This window comes from Saccostrea echinata, unplaced genomic scaffold (genome assembly GCF_033153115.1).
Source record: "Saccostrea echinata isolate AGI-Se365-2 ecotype Australia unplaced genomic scaffold, CSIRO_AGI_Sech_v1 ptg000056l, whole genome shotgun sequence".
NCBI lineage: Eukaryota > Metazoa > Mollusca > Bivalvia > Ostreida > Ostreidae > Saccostrea > Saccostrea echinata.
In genome coordinates, this window is record NW_026889805.1 from 11,313,467 (window position 1) to 11,336,222 (window position 22,756).

General features: G+C 35.0%; 2 protein-coding genes across 2 annotated transcripts in view; one reads left to right on the forward strand and one right to left on the reverse strand.

Moving 5' to 3' along the window:
- On the forward strand, window positions 1–5,948 carry LOC133173688 (ribosomal RNA-processing protein 8-like). The gene is made up of 6 exons (XM_061308681.1): window positions 1–146; window positions 339–1,666; window positions 1,828–1,957; window positions 2,401–2,507; window positions 5,196–5,292; window positions 5,762–5,948. The coding sequence occupies exons 1-6, from the start codon at window positions 54–56 to the stop codon at window positions 5,867–5,869; spliced, it is 1,863 nt and encodes a 620-aa protein (XP_061164665.1). The 5' UTR covers window positions 1–53; the 3' UTR covers window positions 5,870–5,948.
- Window positions 5,944–22,756, reverse strand: part of LOC133173684 (uncharacterized) — a 22,334-nt gene continuing 5,521 nt past the window's right edge. The window contains exons 5-23 of the mRNA XM_061308674.1: window positions 19,005–19,070; window positions 18,810–18,875; window positions 18,486–18,667; window positions 17,074–17,153; window positions 16,655–16,728; window positions 16,295–16,452; window positions 16,004–16,208; window positions 14,497–14,618; window positions 13,135–13,246; window positions 12,368–12,523; window positions 12,120–12,164; window positions 11,264–11,980; window positions 10,581–10,703; window positions 10,335–10,452; window positions 10,089–10,239; window positions 6,806–6,868; window positions 6,583–6,655; window positions 6,406–6,459; window positions 5,944–6,129 (exon numbers count right to left, since the gene is read on the reverse strand). Of these exons, the coding sequence (XP_061164658.1) occupies window positions 5,959–6,129; window positions 6,406–6,459; window positions 6,583–6,655; window positions 6,806–6,868; window positions 10,089–10,239; window positions 10,335–10,452; window positions 10,581–10,703; window positions 11,264–11,980; window positions 12,120–12,164; window positions 12,368–12,523; window positions 13,135–13,246; window positions 14,497–14,618; window positions 16,004–16,208; window positions 16,295–16,452; window positions 16,655–16,728; window positions 17,074–17,153; window positions 18,486–18,667; window positions 18,810–18,875; window positions 19,005–19,070 (2,736 nt within the window). The 3' untranslated portion in view covers window positions 5,944–5,958. The remainder of the gene's footprint in view (window positions 6,130–6,405; window positions 6,460–6,582; window positions 6,656–6,805; window positions 6,869–10,088; window positions 10,240–10,334; window positions 10,453–10,580; window positions 10,704–11,263; window positions 11,981–12,119; window positions 12,165–12,367; window positions 12,524–13,134; window positions 13,247–14,496; window positions 14,619–16,003; window positions 16,209–16,294; window positions 16,453–16,654; window positions 16,729–17,073; window positions 17,154–18,485; window positions 18,668–18,809; window positions 18,876–19,004; window positions 19,071–22,756) is intronic.

Here is a 22,756-nt window from a genome sequence, read left to right on the forward strand (position 1 = left end):
GTCTAAATATGAATTTCAGGCAGAATTTCTCGTATGATTGAAGTGAGGTCATCATGGACTTTGACCCTGAATCTTGGGAGTCAAGTGCAGAAACAGATAGATTAAACCAGGATCTGTTTGGAAAGCATCGCCTTTCTCCCAAAAAAGTAAGTTACAAAGATTTCATGATGTTGTGCACATATCCCATGAACTTTATGCTTTTATTTGTGTGTCATTCCTCTACGGCACCTGATCCCACCTCTGATGTTTTTGGAGATCCTGCTCCTGATTTGTATTGTTTTAATGGACATTGAGTTTGAACACTGTTTGTTATCTCCATATTTCATTACAATCTGTAGGGAAAAGACCAGAAAAGGCAGATGAAACAGAGGATAGGAGGAGACACAGATGAGTATGAAGCAGCTGAGAAGATGTCTCATGTAAAGAAGAAGGGGAAGAAAAGAAAACATGAGGCTACCAGCAGTGATGACATTTCAACCAAGAAAATGAAGAACATGGTAGACATTGAGGGTTCTATGTCTGAAGGATTCAAGATCTTAAAAACCAAAAAGAAGGGAAAGAAAAGCTGTGATGCTGTCAACAGTGATGGTAATTCTAAAACAGTGAAAGAGGGAGTAGGGAATATGGATTTTGTGTCTGAAAATACTATAAAATCTAACACCAAGAGGGGAAAGAAAACAAAACATAAATCAGTTTTCATGGATGGCAATGCTACGACAAAGAAAAGGAGTGTAGAAAATATGGATACTGTGTTAAAAAGCAATGATTCAGAAACAAGAGGGGAAAAGAAGAGAAAAAACAGGAATAATAAAAACAAATTCAAAACAGAAAGTCCTCTGACACAAAATCCTGGTGGGAAAAATTTCCAAAAGAGAGACATTAAAGAAAAAATTCCCTGTGATTCAAATGTGACATTAGTAACTCATGAAAATGTTAGTAAAACCCAGAAAACTGATGAAAATCTAAAAGGCAAAAAGGTTAAACATTTACATGAGGCACTGCCAATAAGTGTTTGTGATGTCACCGAACAAACTAGTCAAGAGATAGAAAAGTTAGAGTCCAGTGATAGTAAAGGTAACAGACTTGCAGAGGTCAAAGGGAAGAAGAAAATCAAACCAAAAGCTGACAGCAGCAGGCCTCGGAGGTCAAAACATAGTGACATCACAAGCAAGGAACAAGATTCATTAATCACTGTTTCAAGGAGTTCTAATAGAAAGGTGAAGAAAAAGACATTCAACACAGCTATACTGTCAGGTATTTTGGCTGCAGATTCGGAATCAAAGAAGGTGAAAAGTAAAGATAAACTTAATGAAATAGGTAAAAAGGAGGATATGTCTGAACCTCAAGCAAAGAAAAAGAAGAAAAAGAAAAATAACAAAATGGAGGAACACCCTTCTGAGAAAGAATGTTCTCCCACGTCTCTCTCACTAAAGGAGGAAAATCCCCCGAAGCCTCAGTCCCTCAAGGAGAGATTGATGGAGCAGCTGAACTCTGCCCGGTTCCGTTACATCAATGAGCAGCTGTACACACACTCAGGTCAGGAGGCCCAGGAGATGTTTGCTGAGGATGAAGAGGCGTTCCAGGTCTACCATCAAGGCTTCCAGACCCAGGTCAACAAATGGCCGGTCAATCCAGTGGACATGATCATACAGGATATAAATAAACTGTAGGTATTTCAAAATTTTAAAAATATATGAAAAATCTAAGGAGTAATGAATGTTGACATAGTACATATATTTATGTCTTGTTAAAATATAAACAGGGTATAAAAAGTACATATGGTATCTTCTCCAAGATTAAATCAATCTCTTTCCAATTTGTTTTTAGACCTCGTAACAAAGTAGTGGCTGACTTTGGTTGTGGAGATGCTAAAATTGCTAGAGGTGTTCCACAGAAAGTGCACTCATTTGATCTGGTTGCACTGAATGACCACGTTACAGCATGTGATATGTCTCATGTAAGCTAATGACAAGTATAACCAAGTCCTCAATAAGGGGGCAATGTCCTGTGAAACTGAACCTTGATCTGCAATACTTCTATGTGCAGTAGAGAGCCAGTTCACATTCCAGTATCTCAAAAATAAAATGTGTAGTCCCCCCCCCCTCCCCCAAAAAAAAAAAATAAAAAAAAACTGGAAATGGATTTTTCATTTCTGTTCATTTGATGAGGGGTTATACCTTCAATAAGAAGGTGAAATGACACAAAATTTAAATTTGACCTGTAACTTTGCCATATTGTACCAAATTTTTAATGCAATACATCTGAACTCAACAGTGCACCAAATCCCCCAAGTTTTACCCAAAAATCATTTTTGAAGCAAAGATAATAGAAAACCTATAGTGCCCCATGCAGTTTCAGCAGTTGGGGAGTTAATTATGATGTATCATTGCCTTGTTTCAGGTTCCCCTTGACAGTGGAAGTGTGGATATAGCAGTTTTCTGTCTCTCCCTAATGGGGACGAATCTCACAGATTATCTGGCTGAGGCCCAAAGAGTTCTTAAAATGGGGTAAGGAAAAAAAAGACGGATCTGACAATTCTGGCCTAAAATATCAGAGAGGCTGGTTATCAACCACAAAAAAGAATAATGGCAAAATATACACATGCTTCAAAGTGTTTTGCATTATATGATTTGGAGTCAATATTTAACTTTTGCCTCTTTCCCCTACCTAGTTCCCCATTTTGATAGGCACAGAAGAAGATTATTTTTCTGATCCATAATGATAATGATTAGTTTGAAATCTTTGTAGTTTTGTTAAGGAAAAAATTAATATGTTCAAGAATTAACATTGAAATATTTGGATTTTTGTTTAGGTTCAGTACAAATGGACATCAAATAATTGTCCTCCACTTTTGTGAATGTGTGGCGACATCTGTTCACCCATCTGTCTGTCTGTTACAAACATGTTAACCTTGGTCATAACTTTTGAATGAGAGAAGATGAGGCTTTCAGAATTTCACAAGTGTATTACTTGTGACAAGACCCTTTAGGACACATTATAGTTTTCATGACTTGACATCAAAGTTTGACCCTACTTTTCAAATATTTTAATAATAACTTTTAAAGAAGATGGGGATTACATATTTCACATATGTGCTTTACTTTTGACAAAAGCTTTTTGAAAGCACTTTTGAATTTTGACCTACTTTTCAAAAGTTTCAATCTTGGTAATAACTTTTGAATTAGAAAAGATATGGATTTCATATTGCATATGTGCATTACCCTGTGTAAAGTCCTTTCCAAACATACTAAATTTTTTTACCTCCAGACCTTGACCTTTGACCTACTTCTCAAAAATATCTTTGGTCGTAAATCTTGAATGAGAAGATAGGGCTTTTGTATTCTTAAATGTGCAATACATGTACTATGATTTTTGAGCTCATGACTTAGACTTCCAAGTTTGGCTTTCTAAGACTTTATTTTGACTGTAACTTTTGCACAAGATCATATTACATGTACTTCAAAAATATAAAAACTTCTTTTAGTATGATGGACAGACAAGACACTTACAAAAAGTAGATCACTGCATCAAAACCAAAACCAATAAGACCCCAAAAGCAGTGACCACAATTCTACATATTTGCTTGTTCTTTTTTTGGTAAAGTTTTAGTGCATTAGTAGTGCAACTTTCTTTATCAGAAATTGGAAATTGGGGGGGGGGGGGGGGGTAATACAATTCAAGTTTTTTTTTAGCTCACCTGAGCAAAAGGCTCAAGGGAGCTTTTGTGATCAAATTTTGTCTGTTTGTTGTCATAAACTTTTCACAATTTCATCTTCTCCAGAACCACTGGGCAAATTTCAACCAAACTTGGCACAGAGTATTATTGGGTGAAAAGGATTTAAGTTTCTTCAAATGAGAGGCCATGTTCTCTCTCAAGGGGAGATAATTAAGAATTAAGGAAAATTTAATGGCATCTTTTAATTATAATCTTTTCAAGAACCACAGGGCCAGAAAAAAAAAAAACTTATCTGAAAACTTCATTACATAGTGTTGATTCAAGTTGTTCAAATCATGACCCCCAGGGGTAGGATGGAGCCACAATGGGCAATCAAAGTTTTACACATAGGAATATATATAAGTGAAATCTTTAAAGATCTTCTTCAACAGACAGATGTCGAACACCCTTTTTTTTTTTCAAAAAAGGTCACGTCTTTGGCTCAGGTGAGCAAAAAATCTCTTCCAGAATAACAGGGCTTTATTGATCGTATCGATATTGAAGCATCCCAAGGACTAGGTTTTGGTCCACAATATGAAGTTGAATTTTTAGGAATTAAAAAAAATTGGGTGATGAAGAACAGCTGGGTCAAAGTTACTCAGGTGAGCACTGTGGCCAGTGGACCTCTAGTTTACAGCTAATTTCTCTTTAAAGGTGCTTAGACACAGATTTGAAGTTAATATTTTCTCAAAATTTCTGTATAATATCACGACTTATATATTGCAATAGCATTTCACACGAAAATATAATTAAAAACTTATTTTATCTGGAAATTATTGGAACTACGAATTCCTTGACGCGTTTGATTAACACATCCTTGCACTTTCACAAATTTTATCTTTATCCTTAATATTTAAGAAAAGAAGCGATTTTGCTTTGTATTAATGAAAAACATTACATCTATAATCCAGAAAATTCAGAGTAGAAATGTGCGAAAGCAAACCCCCTCACTAATATCGTCAGCCTGTGCTCAGTGTTGTGTACAGAGTTTAACAAATTGAATACACCCGTGAAACGTAAACTGTTTCTGTAAACAGGGCACAAGCTCTGTTATTGTTAATGTTTATGATTCACCGGGTGTGTTCAATTGTTAAAGTCTGCACACACCACTGAGCACGGACTGACAATATTGTGAGTGGGTTTTGCTTTTGAACATTTCTACTCTGAATTTTCTGGATTATAGTTTTAATACTTTTCATTAATACACAACAAAACAGCCACTTTTCTTAAGTATTAAGAATAAAATTAAAAATTGTGAAAGTGCAAGGATGTGTCAATCAAATGCGTCCAGAAATTTGAAGTTTCAATAACTTCGAGATGAAATAAGATTTTTATTATATTTTAGTATGAAATGCTATAGCAACATATAAGTCATGAAATTATACAGAAAATCTGAGAAATATTAACTTCAGATCTGTGTCCAAGCACCTTTAATACATGTAGCCTCTCTTTTTAAAGATTTTTTTCATATGTTTTCCAGGGGGCGTCTGAAGATTGCTGAGGTGGCCAGTAGATTCCAAAGTCTTCCTCAATTTCTAATTAATATTGAACAGTTTGGCTTTTACCAAGAGTCAAAGGTAAAACTTGTGTAGATATGTACATCTTTGTCACTAATTAGTCTGGTTTCCTGTCTATCTCCATCCTTTACTTTGAAATAACCAATTTTTGTGGGGGTTAATTTTTATGGTCTTTGGTTTGAAGAGATCAAATTCCCACAAACCAGCGTTTCCCTCAAACCATGAAAATTTGACCCCATGAAAGCAAGTGATTTTAAGGTGTTTTATCTGTCATAAATATTTTAAATTCTCAGCTTCCTCTCTTAAAGTGAACTATTCTTTTTGTATACTTGCAAGTACATGTAGTATGATTGAGATAGGGGGAACAAAAATTATCCACTTCAAGGACTTTGCCTAGCTGAGGTTTAACCCCCCCCACCCCCCCCACCCCCAGTTAGATGTGCAGTCTTTTAAATCTGCTCATTCATTTTCTGTTACATTGTACTGAAATTTGTTAATTGCTATATATATCTGTTCTTTTTGTTGACAGGATACATCTAACAAGATGTTCTACTTGTTTAATTTCAAGAAAACAGGAAAACCAAAATCCAAACTTCCAGCTGTGACTCTTCAACCGTGCATGTACAAGAAAAGATAGCACAGAATAAAATCCTTATATAAAATCATTTTATTTATCACTCATTAATAAATAATGTAAAAACAAAACAAATATTGTTTTCTATTTTATTAAATGTCCATATCGTCAATATCATCTCCCTTTGGATTCAGGAAGTCAGTGACCTTCACACCAGTTTTGTTGATGGCCATGATGGGTTTCATGGCGGCCATCATGCTGTTGTACAAATTTGGAAACAAAATTTCTTGGGCTGCCAGTAACTGTTTTGTTCTGTGTCTCTCCTGTGAATGGGAATGAATATCACATCAATTTTGTTTTAATATCTGTTACAATACTAATATTTAATGGATGCAATATTATTAAGGTAAAGCTTCACATGCATGTAAATAGCTGAGCTATGATGAAAGTTTCAGTAAATAAGCTTACAACTCCATCCAAATAATGTTTAATTTAAAATTACAGGAGTATTTGTTGGAATCTTTAATTATATAATGTTGAAGAAACTGTCAAAAAAAAAAAGAATGAAGAGATACAAGTATAAATAAATTATTAATTACCTTTGGTGCTTCAAAACAGGCAGGACAATTTTCAGCAATAACTGGTAATTTATTCTGTAAAGAAGTTTGGGTATTAAGATCAGGACTCTGAATCATTTTTACTGATCAAACCCTCATGTTCTTTCAATATTTGGTTGTAAAAATTGGTATGGAATTGCTCTTATTTAAAATAAGTACCTTTTCTGCAAAAAGTCGTAGATCCTTCTCTCTGACATACACAAATGGTCTTATAACCCTCAAATCCCCTTCTCTGGAAAAAAAAGATCATCAACATTATTTTCTAAATAATGCAACTTTATTTATTCAAGTTTGCAACAAAAAGTAAACAAAATGTAACTTTCAAAGGAATTAAATTATATATTTCTACAAGTAAACCATTTTGTAAACTTCAAAAACTTACTCCACATCATAGTGAGCTTTCATCGTTCTCAGGATCCCATTGTGGAAAAATGACATCAAGAAGCTGTAAATATAAATAAACTGTCAAGGGTATAGCTAAAAGAAGTGGGTAAGGTGTCAAAAGTACAGCTAGAGAAAGGCTAATTGGGTAAGGTGTCAAGAGTATAGCTAGAGGAAGGCTAAGTAGGCAAGGTGCCAAGAGTATAGCTAGATGGAGTGGGTACGGTGTCAAGAGTGTAGCTAGAGGATGGTTAAGTGGGTAAAGTGTCAAGAGTATGGTTAGAGGAAGGCTTTAGTGGGTAAGGTGTCAAGAGTATAGCTAGAGGAAGTGGGTACAGTGTCAAGAGTGTAGCTAGAGGAAGGTTAAATGGGTAAGGTGTCAATAGTATAGCTAGAGAAAGGCTACGTGGGCAAGGTGCCAAGAGTATAGTTAGATGAAGTGGGTAAGGTGTCAAGAGTGTAGGTAGAGGAAGGTTAAATGGGTAAGGTGTCAAAAGTATAGCTAGAGGAAGAGTAAGTGGGCAAGGTGTCAAAAGTATAGCTAGAGGAAGGCTATGTGGGCAAGATGCCAAAAGTATAGTTAGGTGAAGTGGGTAAGGTGTCAAGAGTGTAGCTAGAGGAAGGTTAAGTGGGTAAGGTGTCAAAAGTATAGCTAGAGGAAGGCTAAGTGGGCAAGGTGCCAAGAGTATAGCTAGATGAAGTGGGTAAGGTGTCAAGAGTGTAGCTAGAGGAAGGTTAAGTGGGTAAGGTGTCAAAAGTATAGCTAGAGGAAGAGTTAGTGGGCAAGGTGTCAAGAGTATAGCTAGAGGAAGGCTATGTGGGCAAGATGCCAAAAGTATAGTTAGGTGAAGTGGGTAAGGTGTCAAGAGTGTAGCTAGAGGAAGGTTAAGTGGGTAAGGTGTCAAAAGTATAGCTAGAGGAAAGCTAAGTAGGCAAGGTGCCAAAAGTATAGCTAGATGAAGTGGGTAAGGTGTCAAGAGTGTAGCTAGAGGAAGGCCAAGTGGGTAAGGTGTCAAGAGTGTAGCTAGAGGACAGCTAAGTGGGCAAGGTGCCAAGAGTATAGCTAGAGGAAGTGGGAAATGTGTCAAGAGTATAGCTAGAGAAAGGTTAGTGGGTAAGGTGCCAGGGTATGGCTAGAGGAAGTTGAAGTGGGTATGGTGTCAAGAGTAAAACTAGAGGAAGTGGGTAAGGTGACAAGAGTGTAGCTAGAGGATGGTGAAGTGGGTAAGGTGTCAAGAGTGTAGCTAGAGGATGGTGAAGTGGGTAAGGTGTCAAGAGTGTAGCTAGAGGATGGTGAAGTGGATAAGGTGTCAAGAGTATAGCTAGAGGAAGGTTTAGTGGGTAAGGTGCCAAGAATATGACTAGAGGAAGGCTAAGTTGGTAAGGTTTCAAGGGTATAGCAAAAGGAAGTTGGTAAGGTGTCAAAAGTATGGCTAGAGGAAGGTTAAGTGGGTAAGGTGTCAAGAGTATAGCTAGAGGAAGTTTACAAATTCATGTTGTGAGTTTTTCAAATTTATTTCTAAAACTGTGTAACACATTTAACTCAAACATTATAGACTTCCCATGTAGGGAGAGGGCGAAATAAGTTTTAAGAACTTGTGCCCAATCCCATTGTATATATATTGCAATAAAATATGTTCAATTCAGAGGAAGTTTAGTGGATAAGGTGCAAGAGTATGGCTAGAGGAAGGTTAAGTGGGTATGGTGTCAAGAGTAAAGCTAGAGGAAGGATTAGTGGATAATTTGGCAAAAGTATGGCTAGAATTCTGAAGGTTAAGTGGGTAAGGTGTCAAGAGTATGGCTAGAGGAAGGCTAAGTTGGGAAGATGTCAAGAGTATAGCTAGAGGAAGGTTAAGTGGGTATGGTGTCAAGAGTATAGCTAGAGGAAGGCTAAGTGGGTAAGGTACCAAGAGGAAGGCTACATGGATAAGGTGAAAAAAAAGAGTATGGCTAGAAGAAGGCTAAGCCTGTAAGGTGCTAAGATTATGGCTAGAGGAAGGCTAAGCCAGTAATGTGCCAAGGGTATGGCTAAAGGCAGACAAAGCTGCTAAGGTGCTATGAGTATGGCTGGAGGAAGGCTAAAGGAAGACTAAGCTGCTAAGGTGCTATGAGTATGGCTGGAGGAAGGCTAAGAAGTTAGGTAAGCTTCTTTAATCATGCATGTAGTTTGATACGGATGTGGATTGAGAGTAATTGTCAAGTATATAAGGGAGCAATAAACACCCTGGTGACTTATAGGAATACAGTATATGTACATGTATTTACATGTAAACTACATGTATGTAAAATTCTTGTTATTTCATGTAAGCATCCCTATGTAGTGCAGATTCAGGGAACATGTTAATGTAAATCGTGACTCTGGGCCAGGAAGAAGCCACAACAGAGTTCATGGTTTAACATACATGTAAGAATAAGACAACCTGAGAAAGAACGTTTATTTTGTAAACATATTGACTCATTCAAACACCATATGTATTGAGTAACCCATGAAATTACGTCCCTACAAACAAGTAAAATTCTGCTTGCCCATGAACATTGACTCCCACAAATTAAAATGATTCAACAGTATTTGGTCAGACAAAAACGGAAATGAATCATATTTACTGGAATAAGACATTTAACTTCATTGGGGGCCATAAGAATGGATCTGATTTCACATTTGACAGAGTGCAGTGTAACATAGGAGAGTATTATACCAAAGGGCCTCTTCCTCCGATTACCATTTACCTTACATCTACAGTGTATGGTTTTAACCTATCTATTATCGTATATACTCGCCTATAATTCGGTCCGCCTATAAGTCAGTTGTATTTTTTAAACTTAAATTAGAGGGATTGACCTGCTAAAATACCAATCTTTTTATAACTTGTGTATAAATCGGATAAAGAGTTTTGGACCTAAGTTAATTTCCCAAAAAATGACTTATAGGAGAGTATACACGGTAATCTTATAAGATACAAAACAAATATTCTGAACTTTAAGAAAATAATTTCATAGCTGATTACTGTTCTGAAGAATTGTTAACTTCCTGTACATGATGAAGTACTGTAGATTCCTTATTTTTCGCGAGTACTTATGATCGCGAAATGGCTCTTCGACGTCAAATCGCGAGAACAATAATTTGCGAAAGGCCGGTTGATCAAGGGATTTTACATTGATTTTAGCACCATAAAAATAAAAAGCGAGTAATTTTATTTCGCGAGTAGTGCTTCTTGCGTAATGAGGCAATAATTAATTCCTCACGTATATTTAGGAATCTACAGTATTCACTCATCATACTGTACCTTTCACACAAGTCATCCAAGTGTTGTCCTAATGCATGAACATTGTAGCCATTTTTTCTGGCACAAGCATAAATTCTGCCTCGCTTCATTCGACTACAAAAACTGCAGATTGATGCACAATTCTCCAGGCTCTTGGCTTGGTCCATGATACCTTTTACATGTATGATAATGGTTAAAACATGACTTAGAATTCACAAAAATGTATGTGTACTTTGATTTAACACTTGCACAAATTTTAATACTCACATTGCGACTCATAGAAGTATGGCACATTTAGACTGGCCAGATACTGCTTGAGAGGACTAGGGTCATAAGAGGGGGTTTGAGGATCTACAGTAACAGCTCCAAACTCAAAAGTCAGTCCCTGTCATTCAGTACAAAAATCAAACTCAGGAGCATATACTTTTAAGAGTAATATTGTATGACAATAACTTTGTACATGTACACATGCTCTAGCTTAACAACAGAGAGGATTATTCATCTGTCTCTTACCTTGGCTTTACAGTAGAACTGATATTGTCTGATGGTGTGCAATAGAGACAAAGAATCTTTTCCACCAGACAGACAGACCAACACACGATCTCCATCCTTTAGCATGCTGTAATCCTCAACACCCTGTAGATAAAAAGATTTGATTTTACAGAGACTGTACCACAAAAGAAGACTCCACTAAATATAACAAGGGCCACAATACTCACTTGTGTCAGTAATGGCTTTGCTGTATTCATCAACAGTTTTTTTTTTCTATATATTCAAATGTAAAACTTTTGATTTCATATTGTGGCCCCAGTCTACTCCCAGGGGCCATCATTTTAAACAAACTTTAATCTACTCTACCTGAGGATGCTTCCATATTAATATGACTAGTTATGGCTCTATACTGTTCTTGAGAAAAAGATTTTTTAAAGATTTTTCATATATACCTATGAAAAAGTTTGATCCCCTGTTGTGTCCTCACCCTACATTGAGGGTCATGATTTGAAAAAAAAAATTGAATCTACACTACCTGAGGATGCTTCTATATTAAAATGACTAATCATGACTGCTATTCTTGAGAAAAAAATTTCAAGATTTTTCATATATAATCTTATCTAAAACTTTGATCCCCTGTTGTGGCCTTACCCTACTCCCAGGGTAACAATTTGAACACTATATTTTACTTCATCAAAGCATACCTTAAGAAATTTAGTGAAGATAGTTTTGGGAGGAGAGAACCATTTGCTAGCTGGAGATTTCTTTGTAGAAGAACCCTTTGCTTTATTGACACAAGTCTTTGTGTTTTGTCTGTTACTTGTATGATCTGACATTGATCGCTTGGTCACTTCTGTCTTTTCATGCTTTATCTGTTTGGAATCTGAACAAGCACCATTCAAGGAAGACACATCAGTAGCTTTGTCCTGTAAATCTCTTTTTCTAGAAGTACAGATGAGAGGGCACACATTATTTATTTCTGAATTTCTGTCATTTAAATCCTCTCCTTCTCTTTCTGTAGAATTATCAATCTGTGTTTTTTCAGAGTTCAAATTAAGTTCATCTTTATCACAGCCTGTGGGTTTAGTTGTGCTTTCGGAATCACATTTCACTTTTTCACTGTACTCTCTCTCCAAATCCTGAACGAGTTTCTCTGAGAATTCACTATGTTGTGACATCTCTGACTGGTTTAATGTTGCTGGGGCATACACCACGCCATCCTTCTTCATTACCTCCAATACAAAGGGAGGTAGCCCAAGCTTGTCCCTGAGGGAGGGAGGACAAAAAGGCAGCTGGGAGGAGAAGTTGGGGACAGTATGCCCAGACAAAGTGTCTGCTGCCTCGCTAGGCAACAGGAACCAGCGGTACTTTTTAGCCTGGTCATCAAACATGTGAGTATGATCAGGCAACTGATATTTTGTCTGAAATAAGAATATACATTGTAGTTGTCAAAACTTTCCCCCCTTTGCAAAAATTTATAAAAAATCATACCTAGTCTGGTGGAGCCACTGTCATGGTTATTATCAATTATGCTGAATTCAAAATCTTTATTGTACTAACCTTCATAGCCTGTCTGAGGAGTTCTTTGGACTTCTCCAAGCAATCCTACGTGCAAATCAATGTTAGATGTTAATTGAAAAGTGCTCTAGTACTATCTATAAGCACAGATATTATCATCATGTGTACACATTTTATATAAAATAGATTTTGATTATGCAAAACCAAAACAATAAAAAAAAATGACTATATTACATGTACATGCATCACAAATTATAAAAAATAGCAGCAATATTAGAGTAAAATCTTACTTTATAATCAGTAGGGAGGGGCCCTTTGACAATATGTGGGGGGACTTTGTAGGACATCTCTCCTGATCTGTAGGAAATGTGATCCAGCCACTTTCTATCTTTGAACACCTGGAAATCTTTCTGTCGCCACTCTCCAGTCTCAGGGTTAAACATGTACTGTCAATTATACCCACAAACATCAAGCAGCACCAACATTTTAACTGAACATGTAAAATTTAGATTCTATAAATACATTAATTAGTTAATGTTCCTCACATTCATGCTTCAAAGATGAAAGAAATTTCTTTTTTAACCAAAAAGCTACTGTTAAATGAATAAAACATGTATTTATCATTTACCGGTATTTCTTTTTGGAAAGTTTAGGAATATGTACTTGAGACCTTTCAACCTACAGCACATTTTTTTCCCTTAGAAACTCCCTATAATTACTTGCAATTACCGGTACATGAATACAAAGAAATGTGACAACACAAAATAGATTACTAAAATAGCTTTTCACATAAATAAATGGAAAGAGAAGGTTAAATATAAGATATGATTATCTTTTACTGTTCTGAAAACTACCTGGTACACACAATACATGCATGCATATATAAAATGTCATTATGCACTTTGCTCAAATTCTGTACTCTCCTTCGTCAAATTCTGTACTCTCCTTCGTCAAATTCTGTACTCTCCTTTGTCATTTATAGCATCATGAAGTATGAAAATAATCCTTCAATGTTTAAATGATTTGGAGAAGGAGAGGGAGGAGTGTCTTATCTCACCTGAGGCAAGAGCTTCCACCCTTCTTTTGCTACAATTCTAACTGCCTCCAAAACAAACTGAACTGTCTCCTCATCCATAAAATATGGAAGATTTATCCTGACAAAACCTGGTCTACAATCCAAATAATGATGTTACATTAAATTTGTCATAAAAAATTTAGTCCAGTCAATTTATCATGAATCATTAAACTAACTGCAACACAATTTCTTTTGCTATAAATAAATTCTAGAATGCACAAAATGAATGTAATAGAAACTGTAACAAAATCATATGAGGGGAAAGCATTATTTGGGATTCATAAATTTCTAGGAAAATTACTATAGGAAAGGGACATAACTCATGCCAATTTAGTAAATTTCGGTCAAAAGTTTCTTGCATTTTCATAACTTGAAGAAAGAGGAAGTGAATCAATCAATCAATCAATCAATGAACTGATCCCTGCATACTAAATCTTAATCCATGGAAAAAAAAATATTTTTTTAATTTTTTTTTTTAAGTTCTGTATTTACATGTAGTATCTCTTAAAAATGCTAATATTTCCAAATTATCAAAAAGTATGAAATTAAATTCAAAATATCTATATCAAATTTAAATTATCAATGTGAAATAATAATCTATCAAACTGTTTCAGAAAAATTTCGATCAGACTACGATTTCATGAAAAACAGAAATTTTCTTTTATTTTAATAAGCAAAATATTGGATGGATTTGCAGAGTTATGCCCCTTTTCTATAGTCATTCTCATACCTTATTTAATCAAATATTTTGTACATGTTAGATCTAATTTATGATAAAATAATCTATGTTCCAATTATTTTGAAGCTGGGCCTATTTCTCCACTAAATTGACTGGACAATTACAATTTGTGTAATTGGTAATGAATAAGACAAACTCCATTTCAAATCATGTTTTCCTATAAACACCACATAAAGTCTACCTGATAATCTCCCTGTGTGAATACTCTATATCCCCTTAAATGTGTCAGATCTACACCCTGTAAAGTCTACCTGATAATCTCCCTGTGTGAATACTCTATATCCCCTTAAATGTGTCAGATCTACACCCTGTAAAGTCTACCTGATAATCTCCCTGTGTGAATACTCTCTCTATCTCCTTAAGTGTGTCCTATCTACACCATATAAAGACTACCTGATTATCTCCCTGTGTGAATACTCTATAGCTCCTTAAGTGTGCCCTATCTACACCCTGTAAAGACTACCTGATAATCTCCCTGTGTGAATACTCTCTGTATCTCCTTAAGTGTGTCCTATCTACACCATATAAAGACTACCTGATAATCTTCCTGTGTGAATACTCTATAGCTCCTTAAGTGTGCCCTATCTACATCCTGTAAAGTCTACCTGATAATCTCCCTGTGTGAATACTCTCTGTATCTCCTTAAGTGCGTTCTATCAAGCCTTGTGTCCTCGGCTAAAAGATTCTCTATTTCAGTAGATGTCATTTCATCCAACCCTAGTAAATCCTGAAATGATGTGCAATTTTCTCTTTATAATTGGTACCCTAAACCCTTGAAGATAATTTGCAACTTGCATGTTTATCTATGTTAACTTTTTTGATAAAAAAAATTGGAGGTATATTTTAATGCTCAATTACAGTTAAACTTCGTTATCTCGAAGTTGACGGGACCGTTGATGAACTTCGAGATATCCGGGGGTTCGACATATCGAGGGTTATAATTCAAATGAACTTCAAATAAACTTAGTGAAGTGAACCTGTACTTGTCAAATTCCTTCTTGTTTGAAATTCTGTATACGATTTCTTTAATAAACATGTACATGTATTTAGCAATAAAAAGATTTTTACATCCTCTATATAATTCACAAAATAAAAAAAACTTTGTATAATATGCACATAAGTATGATCTTTCTACCAATGCGGCATGTCAACCGCTAGCATCGTTTCCCATGTATACATAACCGGATATCGTCTATGCATTGTAAATTTAAAACCGGTCGCTGTCAGAATAACGAAAACGAAATATACATTTTCTTTTATAAGAAAAACATGTTCATACATGTATAATCAGTTAAAAGAAAATTATTTTACCATAATAAAATCAAATGCAAAAGAAAAATCACACACTTTTGTCTAACAACAGAACAACACTGAATCACAGGACACTATAGCACAAGTTTTTACTGTGACACACGCTCACATGATGGTGTGTACGGACGATTGTAAATTCTGCACGCTCATAAAGGAAAAATAAATTCTAATTGCATTAAATTACAGAATTTTGCTTTACTTCGATGTTTATGATTTTCACTTTCATATGCATAAACTATGCATGCGCGCATATTTCACATAGCATTAAATAGCAATTATCAAGATAAACGTACCCAAGCCACAAAACAACGTGTCGTCCATGTGTATGCATTAGACCAATACACACAACCTTGGCTTGCATAATTACAATCAGGGTAAGCCATACATACACTTCGTATAATGATCGCGCTATTATTTGTTGATCACAGGAACACAGGTAACAATTGCGTGACAGACAGGTGGGTGTTATCAATAGAGCGTCCAGTTTACCTATCGGACTTGATCATCAGTGCGGAAAATTATCCTGACTTCGAGATAACGCATGTGATTTTAATGAATGGGTACACAATTTTACTTCGAGATAACCGGGGTATTCGACATTACCGTGTTCGACATAGAGGGGTTTATTTTAATCATTTATAAAGCAAATTTCGTTGGGACCACGGCCTTACTTCGACATATCCGGGGTATTCGAGATATCCGTGTTCGAGATTTCAAAGTTTAGCTGTACATATACAATGTACATGTATGTCGACAGACATGAGTGACATGGTTAGGGGTACATGTTATGATAAGAGGTACCATTGCATAGGGACCAGCACAGGCACACCCTCCTCTGGCCTGGATACCAAACAAGTCATTCAGCAGACTGGCCACATAGTTGTGGTGGAGAAATCTCCCAGACTCTGGGTTGTACACGAGGAACGAGAATACTGGAAGAGAGTTTTTATTTCCAGAGCCAAGTAACACTAGATTTTCACTGTCCTTCAATGCCTCAACAGCAATACTGAAAACATATAGTAAATTTTAAGATGGAATCCATAATCTGATTCATGATTTAGCAGAAATAAGCTTTAAATATTGAATTGTTACCTGCGAAGCATCTCTTCCTTCTCCATGATTGTCTGAGTTGACACGGCATTTTTGAGCTGGAACACCAGGCCAGCTCTGATAGACTCCACTATAGCGGGGGTTCCTCCCTCCTCACGAAACTCAGGCTCCTGTAGAAATCTATAGTTGTCCCTTCTCACCTACAATAGGATTATAATATACATGTACATGAATGTTTCATCTACAAAAGCATACTAATAGTACATCGTTTTCCACCTGTATCTATTTAAATCATCCTTTTCATTTTTTTCAATCTCATTTACAATTTAAAATTAAATCCTGTTGAACATTAAGACCATTGAGTGTAAAGCATGAAATGAAATTAACAAGATAATTTCCTACATAGAACACAGATCCCCCTCCACAGTTACTAGGTACTTTGTTTCTGAATAGTTTCTTCTTGGCAACCAGTATTCCTACAAGGAAATTAAATCTTACAAATATGTGATAAAGACCATTGTAACACATTTGAGAAAAATTGTTTGAGATAGATTTAAATACTTTTTAAACAGACCAAAAGAAATTTTAATAGAGAATGACAAGTTTCACATTCCACAACATATGCATGATTAAAATTAATTATCTTTCCTTTGCTGCAATGCCTCATGTAATTTTGTTATTTATACTTATACATGTACTGTACGCGGTGATATCATACAAAAAAAAAGAACCAGAATGAGTTACTCACAAAAGAGAGCATGGTGACCTCAAACACTAATTTTTATTTAACATTTAATTAATTCATACTTATCAATACATACCTGGCGTCTGAACTCCTCCAATGAATTTATGAGCTGACATGAAAATAGCATCCTTGTACACATATGGCTGGTCTTCACAACTAGAAAATTACAAAGATATTAAGAAATAATTAAGGTATATAGACTAGAAATTCTTTTTTAATTCTAAAATGTAAATCACCTTATGAAATAATTCATAGTTTATCATGGCACATAACAGTCTTTTAAGGTGATTCCCAGATGCCAAATATGCTTTGAACAAACTTTTATCTACACTAACTGAGGATGCTTCCATATTTCTTTGACTAATGATGGCTTTAGATACATGTATTTAATGGTATTTCCTATATAGTCTTATGTATAACTATGATCCCCTGTTGTAGTCCCATCCCATCCCTGGGGCTCATGATTTGTACATTAAATCTACACTATCTAAGGATGCTTTTGTATTAATATTACTACCTGGTAATCATTGATTTACTGTTCTTGAGAAGAAGATTTTTAAAGAAATTTCCTGTATGTTCCTGTGTATAACTTTGATCCCAGTTGTGGCCCCTGCATATCCCCAGGGGTCATGATTTGAACAAACTTGAATCTACACTATGTAATAAAGCTTTCACATAAGTTTCAACTTTTCTGGCCCAGTGATTTTTGAGAGGAAGATTTTTGAAAGATGTTTTTGATGGATGTTTTCATATAAATAAGATTAATCATGACTATGCTGTTCTTGAGAAGAAAATTATTAAAGATTTGTTCCTTTATACTCCTAAGTAAAGCTTGGAGCACCCATTGTGGCTCCACTCTACCCCCAGGGGTCATGAATTAAAAAAAAAAACTTGAATTTACACTATGTAATGAAGCTTTCACATAATTTCTTCTTTTCTGTTCCATTGGTTTTTGAAAAGATGCCATCTAATTTTTACAAATTCTTAATCATCTCCCCTTGAAGGAAGGTGTGGCCCTTTATTTGAACAAACTTGAATCCCCTTCACCCAAGGATACTCTGTGCCAAGTTTGATTGAAATTGGCCTGGTGGTTCTGAAGAAGATGTTGTGAAAAGTTGATAACAATAACAACAATGATAATTGACAACAGACAATGGACAAATTTGATCAGAAAAGCTTACTTGCATCTTCAGCTCATGTGAACTAAAAAGCAATCTTTTTTCAAATAAAACCTGCAAAATATTTGTCCATTTTTGGTCTGATCATAAATTTTTCTGCAAATGACCATGAAATTGCCAATTGACCATGGGTGAAGGTTGTGACACATTCTAGATTCAATGTAATCTTGAATTCAGCAGGAGTTTCCAAAGTTTCTCTGTTCAAAAGTTTTAGTCTTGTAATGATTGCATGGAAAGAAAGGCAAAGAATGATTCTTATATTTCCCTTCAAACTTGGTTTCAAAGAGTAAAATAATGAGAGTCTTCCTACCTAGTTAACACAGGATTCATGTCAATTTTGACATAAGGAGCTGCTGTTGCATAATCCCAGAAAGCAAGAGCTCCATGTTTGTGGAGACAGATGGTGATGGTGTTAACGTCCACTAAACCTCCAGTGATGTTGGAGGCCGCACAGAAACAACCAATCATAGGCCGGCCAGAAGACTTCCAGTGCTGTGGTTAGTAAATAGGAAAAAGGGTACTATTTAAAGAAGATATAAAAATTCTGAAATCCTGAAAGCACACAGGATGTCATCAACTTCACAGCTAATTGTTCATTAGAAATTTTAACTCATTGTGTATGGAAAGTTTTTACCTGTAATTTACTCTCAAGGTCAGAAATGCTTATGTTTCCACTACCATCCTCTTTAATTCTAACAATCTGAAGGGTTCAAAATTTGTATAAAGCAGATAATTTCTGTTACAATATTTAGAAATATATTTTTTTTTCTTGTACAGCTAAGATACATTTAAATTTTAACCAAGATATACATGTAGTACAATTACTCACAACTGCATTTATGTTTATCCATGGCAGGAAGCTGGAGTGGTGTTCATAAGGTCCCACAAATACAACCTATAAAAAATTTTTTTTACTGAAAGTGAATGCATTTTTAAACAAGAGGCCCAAGGGCCTTAATGGTCAAATGAGTACAATACAACAATTTAGAGCATCCATAAACTGATAAATGAAGCTTTGTTGCCCAAAACTAAGAAAAATAGTATGATTAGCATCAATAAAATAATTGGTCTAATATCTACCAGTCCCCCATTTATCACTATTACCATGCAGACTATTAACAAAATTTTCAAAATTCTATTTTTTAACCCCATATTATTACTTCTCACATTGGCCTCTCTTGGGCTTTGGTGAACATTTAAAAAGATAAGTTATTTTTGTCTCATTTTTATTCATCAATTATTTCCAAGTCTACCTGATCATTAAAACTAGGAAACTACTTTTTGTATTATACAATAAATATTCTTGCATAATTCTTGTATTCTAGTAACCTTTCAAATACATTGTTTACAGTGTTTCATTATCAAAGGTGAATGGTAAAGGGGAATAACTTTGCTCAGCAGAATACAAGTTAATAGAGCCTGGGCCAGGACCAGAACACTTGACTAAATGGTCCAGGGGTTCAAAATTCTGGTAAAAATACCTTTGCATATTAAAACTTTTACTCTGTTTGCCACGAATATGCCCAGAAGCATAGAAGATTTTCAAAGAAATGCATTTTCACTATATTATTAAACTAGAACTGTCCAAAAGGGACAAATACCCCCCCGCTGGGTTTTTCAGAGAAAGTACCAAATCACTAATGTTTTCTAGATGTGAGAGGTGTTCACAATTTCCTTAAACATTTACAGTGAAAATTTAATTACTCATTATATATTTTTATACGTCCGTCTTACGACGGGACGTATTATGTTATAGCGTTCATGTTTGTCCGTCCGTTAGCTTTTTCATGTCCGGCTCATAACTTTAATACTATTAGGCCTAGAATTATCAAACTTTGTCAGCTGATACATCTAGGGTAGAAGGTGTGTCGCACATTAAAACCAGGTTGCTCTGACCTTTAATAAAGACGCTATGGCCAGATATGGAAAAATCATAACTAGAAAACCATTAGACTTAGAATCAAAAAACTATGTCTTTTAACTTTTAAATTACACAGTCCCAAAAGATGTCAGAGTATTGCAGTATCTTTATTAAAAAAGTGTTAAATCAAGAAAATACTAGTCTTATTTTTTTTCACTATGTTCTTTACAGCAATCTGTAACAACAAAAATTCCACCTCTCCCATGAGTGTAATGATCAGGCACTGGTCAAGGAAAATTTTGATAGCAGAAAATTGCATGTCAAATTAGAGAGAAATTACTGTATAGGGGATTAATTTCACGGGTTGTAATTTTCACGGTTTTCTCTCCTCTGACACGATCGCGGTTTGTTGAATTCGCGGAATTGGTATCTAATAAAAGTTACCTCCCTTGTCTATATCCGTTTAATTTATATCATAGCTAGAGCGGTATTAGTCATCGTCATGTATTCACTTCAGGAACAACAGGGTAGGTTTATATAAAATAGTTAGATTTAATAATTACTTGAAGATTAATTAAAACAAGTGCAGTTATTAAAAGTCCTTGACTATAAACGTCGAATGACTTTCCTATATGCTATTACGATGAGTGCATGCACCCCTCAAGGTCTTCTTTCCAAAGAGATAATACATCGCGGCGAAAAACCACTGAACGGTAATAAATGTATTAATGTATGTCGACGAAATAATATCCTTCCACATCCTTGCACATCTTCGAAAGTTATTTGAATGATTTTTTTTAAACCAAATTGTTGATAAAAACTATTACGCATAATAATGCAGGTAACACATTAGTTACGCACGGGTAATCAAAACCCATGACCCACGTGTTTGGATTGATGAAACATGTAGCGTTGCCTGTAAAAACAGCTTTTTAACAAACACATGTTATTATCTGCTGATTTGAATTAAAGTAAAGCGTGATAATTAAAATAACCGAATGACAAGTACTACTCGTAATTACTGAAATGACCTTATACTGCACGTAAATATACCTATCGTAGTCTATTCCCAAATTTCCAAATAAAACATGGAGGTTATTGAAAACTTATTCACTGTTTCTTGAATTCACGGATTTATTAACACCGTGAATATAGCGAATATTAACACCGCGAGTTATTTTCCCCCTGTACAGTAATGAGTTTAGTGTGAGGAGATAACTGGTAGAGCATCTCTGATCAAGCAGGTGTTATCTACATCTCTTGGGAATTGGGCAAAAGGAATCAGTCTCTTAATTAATTGCTTATGTTGTATTGAATTGTTCTTGTTGGCTAGTCTTACTTTCAAGATAAATTTGATGTAATTAAAACTAATTTGATACTGTATATAATAATTAAAAGTTATATGATATTGTATAATATAATTTAAACTAATTATTTATTGTACATTTTTTATTTGAATTTTTATATCTTTACAACAAATTGCAGACTGCCTTGTCTTGCTAAGATGTCATTCAAACAATTGAATCTAAACTGTTTATGATAATTTAACAATATTTGATGGGTGTATCATGCTGTGGTGGGGCACTTTATTTAATGAATGAAACTAAGGTGCAGCCTAATAAAACATCAACACTAATAATTACAGTGTTTTTTATTACATTGAAAAAATAGTTTGCAACTATCTGCCATCTTTGTGAGACATGACACTCTGCAAATTGATTGTTGGAAAAAAGAATATCATAATTAATTATAGAAAATCAAATTGATTTTAATACCTTTATATCAAACTCATTTTAAAAATAAAAGGCTGGTTTTAGTAACTATGTATTTTGACAGGCATAAATTACAATTAAGAGACTTAGACAACAGAGATCTTTATTTCTTTCTGCCCAATTCCCCTGAGATATAGATAAGACCTGCTTGATCAGAGATGCCCTAACAGCTTCCCACACTGAACTCATTAATTAATCTTTAACTGGATGCATGTCCACTCATTACTCCCAAGGGACAAATGGATTTACACTATCTGCTGTGTAATGTAAATACTGTTTTTAATACTTTGTGGGTTTTTTTTAGTTCTAATGAGTAGTTTTAAGCTGTAGTTCACATTTTTGTACAGATGTTCTAGATTCTATGTCTCAAACCTTAGACATGAACCCGAAATGACTAAGTCAATAAATTAAATTAAAAAAAAACACCTGTAAAATGCAGAAAAATTATCAAATAATGTTGAAAATACCAGGTGCACATCTTCATATGGTAAATAATAAGTGTACAAATTTTCATACAAATCTATGCAATAGTCTCTGGGAACAGATCCAGACAAAACCACATAATAAAAATGAAAAAAACACCTGTAAAATGCAAAATAATTATCCAATCATAATGACAATACCAGGTGCACACCTTCATATGGTGAATAATAAGTGTACAAATTTTCAGACAAATCCTTCCAACAGTTTCCAAGAAATGGTCTGGACAAAATCTCGTCTACAGACAGATGGACAGACAGACGGACATGCTGATTCCAATATACCCCCCCCTAAACTTCGTTTGCGGGGGGTATAATAAATAAAGCTCCACCCTTACACCAGAACATCTGACCCAGGGGCCATGAACTCACAATTCTGGAAGAAGCACCCTTGCTCATCATAACTATACACTTGTTTCTTTGTTTATAACCAGTAGTAGAAAAAAAATTTTGAAAGAAATTATGCATT

Coding starts and splice junctions, on each gene's coding strand:
- LOC133173688 (XM_061308681.1), top strand. CDS start 54: ATGGACTTTGACCCTGAATCTTGGGAGTCAAGTGCAGAAACAGATAGA. Junction 147..338: donor ATCGCCTTTCTCCCAAAAAA/GTAAGTTACAAA, acceptor TACAATCTGTAG/GGAAAAGACCAGAAAAGGCA. Junction 2,508..5,195: donor CAAAGAGTTCTTAAAATGGG/GTAAGGAAAAAA, acceptor TATGTTTTCCAG/GGGGCGTCTGAAGATTGCTG.